The sequence below is a fragment of the Pituophis catenifer genome, unplaced genomic scaffold (genome assembly GCF_029215685.1).
Source record: "Pituophis catenifer annectens isolate HBS135680 unplaced genomic scaffold, rPitCat1.0.hap2 SCAF_3, whole genome shotgun sequence".
In the NCBI taxonomy this organism is placed as follows: domain Eukaryota; kingdom Metazoa; phylum Chordata; class Lepidosauria; order Squamata; family Colubridae; genus Pituophis; species Pituophis catenifer.
Genome location: NW_027256883.1, coordinates 182969009 through 182977733, shown reverse-complemented (window position 1 = coordinate 182977733; position 8725 = coordinate 182969009). Strand labels below are relative to the sequence as shown.

At 35.8% G+C, this 8725-nt stretch overlaps 1 protein-coding gene across 1 annotated transcript in view; it reads right to left on the bottom strand.

Annotated features, from left to right (window-relative positions):
• Positions 1–2027: 2027 nt before the first annotated feature.
• The window catches only part of TOX2 (TOX high mobility group box family member 2), a 244018-nt gene continuing 237320 nt past the window's right edge, over positions 2028–8725 (bottom strand). Inside the window, exon 9 of the mRNA XM_070939940.1 lies at positions 2028–2733. Within this exon, the coding sequence (XP_070796041.1) occupies positions 2697–2733 (37 nt within the window). The 3' untranslated portion in view covers positions 2028–2696. The remainder of the gene's footprint in view (positions 2734–8725) is intronic.

Here is an 8725-nt window from a genome sequence, read left to right as displayed (position 1 = left end):
TGTAATGTCGTATCTAATGCTACACTTGTATATTCACTTACCCGGAAGTAAGTCCGACAAACTTGATGGGATTTGCTTCTGTGTGTCAGTCGACATCTATAATATGACTATCAAAAACAGTTTTCACACAGATGTAGAAAAATATCTCTATGGATAGATAATAGAACATCTAGAGATCTTTTCTTTCTTATGCTTGAAGTCTGCACCATCACTCTCAAATATGAGATTAAAGGTCAACCGATTGTCAAAAGCATGTATTCTATTTTAGATTCTCCATGGATCTGCTCATGGGCAAAAACATCAAGTTCCAACCAAGATTTTTTAATGCAGAAAGATGGAGGAATCCTGAAATTCCCAAAATGAAGGAATGGATTGTAAAGAGCCTTGATAGTACAGGGGTTTAGTGCACCCTGTTATTAACACAGCTGCCTGCAATTTCTGCTGGTTCGAATCTCTTCAAGGCTCAAGGTTGACTCAGCCTTCCATCCTTTCTAAGGTAGGTGAAATGAGGACCCAGTTTGTGGGGGCAATAAGCTGACTTTGTATAAAATATACAAAAGAATGAAGGCTATTGCTTAACGCATTGTAAGCCGCCCTGAGTCTCCGGAGAAGGGCGGCATATAAATCAAATTAAAAAAAAAAAAAAAAAAAGATGTCAGAACTGGCAAAAAAGATATGTATAGTCAGAAATAAAACAACAAATACTTTTATAAATGACTATAAAATCTTTATGCACCTTTTTCTCAAAAAGGGGAAAAAAATGAAATGAGGATTTATGGTTTTGATGATTGAAAAATAAGGGGCTGAAAAGATTCTTGTAATGCCAAGAAAGGGAAGGGATAATGAATTTGTTTATAACTATTTAAAAGAAGGTCAAACATGATATTTTTCTGATACTACTTTGCTTTTTGCATTTTCTTTTTTCATATTTTACTTTACATTTGCTTTTTCATTTATATAAAAACTCTTAGTAAAAATTATATAGATAAACAAAAACACCAGGGTTCCCAAGTCCATCATCTCCTTTGGAAAAGCTAAGTCTGGGATAGTATTCTTGCAGAAGTGTACCATGGATCAAAGGTTTATGTATGATCAACTAATTAAAATGGCAATCCGAACTTAGCCAAAGTTCATCTATTGAAAGGTGCTTAACTCTTCCTTAAAGCATATAGTTATTATTCAGAGCCTTATGCATGATACACACAAGAATTCCTGAGTAAGCAGATCCATCTCAATAGAGAGATTCAGTCCATTAAAACTTGGGCTAGAGTTAATGTATTAGCATTTAAGATACTCTGGGCTCTTCTGTGTTGTGTGATGATGGAGGTTCTCCTGTGTATTTTGAAACAAAGAACAATTCGGTAAATGCATCCACTTTGTGTGTTCTTAATCCTCCATTAAAGAGAAGAAAGTATGCTTTATGAGCAAAGGAACTCCATGTGTGCCCAGATACTCCCATAACTATAGATGTGATGCAAATACATCTTCTGAAAGCATATGCCACAATATTTTCATTGGTGAGAAATGGCAGCACAGAGTGATACTTTTGTATGACCCACAAAATAATGTGACGCCTTTGATTCTACTTTTTTTATGTTTTATTATAAAGAAAGGTAAGATAAGCATTGTGAGTCAAAATGTGCAGGTACTGTATAAACAGCACCACAAAGAAAATAAAAAATAATTAAAAAAAACATGGAAAACGCACTTTTCATAAACTGTAATTCTGCTTTCTATTTTTTTCATAAATAGACAAAAATCCTTGTCAGCAATTTTAAATAGATGGACATATGGCTGAAAAAAATATAATAATGCCATATAACATGGATATAAATTGTCCATTTCTTGCTGTACAAATAATAGAAACGAGTTTGGCAGGGTTTTTTTTTTCATTTGTTTTTTATACACATCTCCATTCTATGTATAACTAAAAAAATGTGCTACAATTAATATAAAATGCTTTTACTATAAAGTAAACTACTATTTCTTCCACAAAAGAATTTTAAAGATGTCTTTAGCACACTTCTAAAACATTTAAGTAAGCTACTTACAACTATCCAACAAATTATATTTTTCATGGTCTTTTTTTCACATTGTTTCCTTCTCATATTTGCACTTTTGCTTCCCAGCTATTCTGTCCACCCATCTTCCAAACAATAGTTTTATTTTTATTTTGAATTTTAATTCTTTGCCAGACATTCAAGGCCTTTTGCATGTACAATATTCACACAGACTTCACGTTTGTCTTGCACAAAGTTTAGTGCCTTTTAGCAAGTCATCAAAAGAGCGTCTCCTCCAGCTGAGCCAAGACTAATGCCGTTGAGTGCTGTGCCATAGTCTGTGCTGAATCTAAAAAGCAGTTCGCTAGGAAAATGGTCCTTAGCTAGGTAGCAAGCAAGAAAGTTGCGTGCGGGATGGGGTGAACCTTTGTAAATTTTGCTCTTTTATGATCTATGCATGGTTGGCTTCCACATACAGTAGACTTCTGAGAAGAAAGAGAAAGGAAGGAAGGAAGGAGGAAGAAAAGATAGATAGAAAAACAAAACAAAACAAAGGACAGGCTGCTCTCAGAATCAAGATATGAAGCCATGCTCTCTTTTCCATGTGACTTGCTTGATGCCCACCTGGGTAGCCTGTGTCACAGACTCACTTAAGTGTCCTTCCTTTTCACCTTTGCAGAATGGAGATGTCAGGGCTTAAGTGAGGTAGAGTGACTTGTCCCTTGGCAGCATGCTGTAAGAAGAAAAGAAGAAAGAGGGGATGTGAGATTGTGACAGGCTGCTAAAAAAAACAGCATAGCAACCATGAGAGTAGCAGTACCCATGTATTGTAGCTCTGCATTATGAGGTCCACATTGTGAAAGACAGTAGGGAAATTAAAAATCAACAACTTGTCTGTCTCTGTTTGAAATTCACCCATATCTGAATTATTTAATTATAACTCACACATATAGATCCTGATAATAAGCAAGTGTGAGCTCTGCATAGCTTATTGTACTGCCCCTAAATATTAGGCAAGGGCACTATAGGGACAATCTCATAAGGAACAACAACTGCTTACAGGTAGGACTAGTTCATTAGCCTATCTGGAAGCACCGAAGTGCTTCGGTGCTCAGCTGGGAGCACCAAAATCAAAAAGCATCCAAGCCCTGTGTGCTATTCAGACATTACAGCACTGATGCTGCTCATTACCACAGAGATAAGACCAATTATAGTTCCATTGTCAATCAAAGCTGGGCACGGGCTATGGCTGGGAATGAACTTGCATGACTGGCTACCCAAATAACAGTCAGCCTTCACCTTTGGAGCAATAGCAGGACAGTGGAGGATATGGCTTCTGTTCCAATGCCCACTGGCACTCCAGATATCAAAGCATTTGCAGCTGTTTTGTTTAGAAGCCTGTTAGGCCAGCCAGATCACACAAGTGGAATGCCTGATGTATTGCCATCCCTTTGCAAACTGTTAACCAGGCTTTGTTATCTTTGATTTGTTTCACAACAGGCCTTTACATACCAACTAACTGGAAATACAATTCTAGGTAGTGCATCATTCTTTGGGTGTTAATCCTCAGAAATGACAGCCCAAAGATACCAGATCAGTGCTAGGGTACATAGTTTACATGCATAAGGTTCCAGGATGAATTCTTGGCATTTACAGAGTAGGGGGAATCTGTAAACGTGGAGAGTTTCTGTCAATCAGATAGTCAATACAGAACTAAATGGAATGACTTGAAATGGTCAAGTCTTACATTCCATCCATAATAAAATGTTGTTTTCATCCTCTAGGGTCTGGCAGTAACTATTCTTACAGCTGACATCACTGGACCTAGCTAATGGTCATATGCAAACTGTGGATGTGCACTTTTAGCTACTATATTGCATTATGTTGCATAATCTATCTAAATAATTCACTTTTGTCTTACTTAACTAAGATTGGCATTGCGCTGCAACTTTAGGGAAAAATTAATATGGTCATTATATTTCTAAATCCATTCTAAACCTGAGACTCTGATGGACTGCTATACTTCCTACTCATGTGGTGAAGGTGATACAGCTTAGTAATATAAGGGGCCATTTAGGCCACAGCATTTAGTTCCCTGCTCAGTGTGGAAAATGTGTGTTAAAGCACTCCAAACTTTGCTGGAATACATCCAGTGAAGATGAGCACCACCCTTGGAAATATGCTCTACTTTTGAATTGCTCTTCCAATCTTAATACTCAGTTAGATGCTGCCTTAATTTGAAATCATTATTCTGTTTTCTACATCCTCGGACGGTAAGAACAGGTCTTAAGTTCTGCTTTCCACTCTATCTGGCACACGTTATCGTATCCTCCCTCAATTTTCAAGGCTACCTTCCTCTGCCACTTTTGTAGGAGTGGAGTTCTATCTTGCTCAGATACGCCTCCCTCCTCTTTGCCTCTATTCAGTGCAAATCCTTTCTAAAGCATGGTGCTCAGCCTTGGACTGCAGTACTCAAAATAGTACCTGACCTGACCAATGTAGAACAGAATGATTTGGGAAATACAGTTGTATTAGTTCAGACCAAAATTGGCTTCCTTATTTGCAGCATTGTGCTGTTTGTTCCTCTTAGTGATAATTATGAAAAGTTACAATGAAGAATCTGTTAATCGCTGCCCCTCTTTCCCCATGCCTGTTTGGTACACTTTGCAGTGTTATCTCAGTTTGCCTGTCATTCCTAAGAGCAACCATTTTCTGGCAACCATTTTCTTCCTTCTGTCAACTTCCACAGGTTGTAGCAGCAAAAAGTTCTGCCTTCTTAGAAATCTTGACTAGAACAAAGACTAATTCTGATTATTCCTTAGTAAAAAAAAAAAAAGGTGATGAATGCCTCCACCATGTTAATCTGAATATATTTTATGCTTGCTGAATGCTAATAGATATAGATTTGCTTTACAATACAGGCTCATAGAAATACACTACTGCAAATAAGACTTCTGAAATCTATTTTCACATTCAAACACACACACACACACACACACACACACACACACACACACGATGCAAATACTAATCTAATTCTAAATGTTAGTTAAGATTTCTGCAAAATCAGCTAAATCCTGAAAAGCCCTACCAAATTAAAACCTATAACTGGTTCCCCCATCTAAGAGCTTCATGGAAGAATTTCATTTCATAAAATTGTGCAACTTCCAAGTTATCTAACCCCACTCCTTCAACCCATTCACAATTTTACAGGTGAAAATATGCCTTGCATTGCATTTCATAATAAATGAACAATTTTGCCCCATTGGAAACTAAGAAAAAGACTGATCAGAGTGAGAATCAGTGTCAAACCTAACTATTGTACAGTTTCATGACAGGTATGCCTTAATCACATACAAAGCGGGCTATAATCTTGTGTTTTAGATAGAATAAAGCACATGCAGTATTGTACATGTTGGTGATACTAAATATTTCACCACCAACATATCTTGTTGGATATGCTGGAAGTAGACTATAGAGAGAAAAGTAACTACAGAGAGGTAAAAGATAAAAGGTTACCTCATCTGTATATCCTTTCTCCATTAAAAATTTGGTTGGCTCTACTCTTTTTTATGTGCCTATAGCAGGCCCATACTTAAGTGAATACATCCAAGATCAATATGAATTTCAGCCCTCTGTTGTGGAATGAAAATATACTAAAGCACCTGTCAAAGGTATTGGCAATCTACAGTATCCGCGCTCTCATAATTCATTTATCTGTCCTTTTTACAGTCTGCACTTAGCATGTTCTATCTTCCTATCCTTAGCACAGAATTAATATGAACATGAAAGGCATGGTCCTACAGTACTAGAGCTTCATTAATTTTACAAACTTCTCTCCCAAACACATTATGGATATCATTATGAATAATTGAATTTCAACTAAGTGCATTTCCTATGTTTTTTCCCCTAAAGGTATTTCTTCACTTATTCAAATGATTTGGAAGATTATATAATTTTGACTCCACCTTCTAGTCTCCAACATGAATTAGTGTGGTCTGTTTTTGTTTGGACAAACTGACTGCACGCAACTCAGCAATATGTGTGGTTTACTTCATATCCTTAACATACAATTCAGACTATTTATTCCAGAGTGCTCTCATGAATGCATGAATATCTATCCAAATATCAGCCCTCCAAGGTAGGCTAGACCAAGAAACAGATACACCAGAGATTCCAGGAATTATTATTGTAGAGTAGAATATAGAATCTTGAAAACCTGTTAAGAATTTCTTCTACCCCATTGTATATCGAAGATGATCAAGATGATCATTAGTTTAAGTTTATATGATCAAGATGATCATATATCAAGATGATCATTAGTTTCAGTTTATATCTCACACATTTCTCTTTGTCATGATTTTTTTTGAAATTCCCTTTTTAATGGTTTAATCGTCTTCATTCCCAGCCAGGCTTACAATTTTTTACATAAAGAGTTTAAGAAATACATCCTAAGTTGCAAAATTGTATTAAGATATCCAGCCAGTGAATCTTGAATATTGGCAAGAAGCGTAATATATTTAAACTAAATTGAAGAACACTGAAAACATAGCAGTAGCTTTAACTGAAGAAAAGCAGTCACATATATTATTCCAGTAAACATATATTATTCCAGTAAACAATGTCTTAGCAAAACAACAATTCATGGTGTATCCCAATTGAGATTTTTCTGAAGGCCTTAGGCTACTGGAAGTCTGATGAGAACAAGCTAGCAAATGGAAGCCACATTATGTTGCAAAGAATGACCTCAAGCATCATAACAGAGAGAACTGGAAGTGTTGTGGCGAGACTGGCTGGAAAATAGTGGGCTCTAATGAGCCCTGTGAAAATCCAGGCAGACAAACCGCTGTCAGGGAGTCTTTGGACCAGATCCATCCTGTAGGGATGGTGAAGAAGGAGAGGCACCTCGGATGACCAAGAGGAACAAGCAAGTTCCTCAGAAGGTCAGAGGAAACTCTTTGATCCGGGGGCGGGGGCCATTGCGGCAGTCATAAAGCTGGGGCAACCGGAATAAGTTTTGTGCAGAAGTGGTTATTTGGATGGAGTATTTGTACCAGGTGAGCAATTGGCCAACTCACAGGTAAAAAAGAACTATTTTTAAAATTTTTAAAAGAAGTCCCAGTGAGCAAATAGCAGCTAATTGGCGTTGGGGAATCTTAATGAGGGAGAAGAACAAAACGGAAGTTAAAGCACTAAAGCCCAGAATGGACCTTGATATTTGGAGTGGAAATTGGATTTGGAGATATTAAAATTATTAAAAGAAAAAGAAACCCGAAAGAAAATAGTTTTTGAACAAGATTGGATATAATTTTAAAAGTTGTGAACTTTGAAGGAAGAACAAAGGAAAATTTAAAATAGAAAATCCCAGTAAAGGAAATTTTTCAATTGGATGTCGATTTGAAATTGGAGTTTAAACTGGAATTTGGGATATATAAAATCAAGAAATGAAAGAAGGAATTTGAAAAGCATTTGACAAGTGGATTTATTACACAAATTGGATATATTGGATATTTTGTGGCTTTGTTGATTTGAAAGTTGTGGATTGGAGAGAGACATCTTCTGGCGGAAAAAAAGTATTACAACGAACAATTTGAAATTTGGAAAAAATTACAGTGACCTTGAGCTACAAGAGCCGTGAGAAATTTGAAAGAGGATTTGTTTTCGTTTAAGCTGTTTGATCTCGACAATAACAATACTGTAAATTGGAGTTAAAAACAAATCAGAATGTCAAAATGTGGCAGGAACTAATTGAGATGGTTAAAATGATGTGTGCATCATTCAATCTGGATAGAAAACGAGGAACTGTGGAACATATTCAACCTGATAAAGAGACTGAGAATGAGAAGCAAGAAAATAGCACTCAAGATAAAGACATTGATGATGAAAAATTAAATGATTACATTGGGAGTAACAATGAAAAAAAGAGAAGGGATAGGAGGAAACAAACTAAAAAAAGAAACAAACTAAGGCAAGAAAAGGAAAGAGGAAAAGGCTAGAGGAAAATATTTTTAATGATTACACTGGGATTAACAGTGGCAAAAATAGAGAGGATAGGATGAAGCAAGAGAGAAAAGAAAAGGGGAAAGGATCAGGCACAAAAAAGTTAAATGCTTACACTGAGATCAACAGTGGAGAAATAAGAAAAGTGAGAGGTGAAATGGGGAATAGATCAGAGGGGAACTTAGGGCAAACTAGATGTGTAAAGCACTTAAAAGTCAAAGGAAAGGTACAGAAGAAAAGACACAATAATTGTAAAAAGAAAAAAAAAAGAAAATGAGAGAATGGGATAAAGGGAGGAAAATTTTAAGAGGTGGATGGCTGGATGGACCAAGAGAAAATGGTTAAAAGGAGTAATTAATGGAAAGGAAGAAGGGTAATATGATATATACCTATAGTAATAAGTGAACTGTAATAAGTGAATTATTAACATTTGTGATTGTAATATGAAATATATTATGGAATATAAATGGTAGAATGGAGAAAAATAAGGGAAAGGAGGAAAGGAAATAAATTGAATTATGATGTATTTAGAAGAGGTGATATATGGAAATTTAAATGAAACTGATATTAATAGAAATTAAGAAAAAGAAGATGATTGAGAGACTAAAATAATGTTTTTATATGAAAAAGGTGGTGTGAAAAACAAATCTGAAGAATATATTGTTTTTGGTAAAATGGTAAAATGGTAAAACGATTAATAGGGAAATAAATGATAAATTGGTATA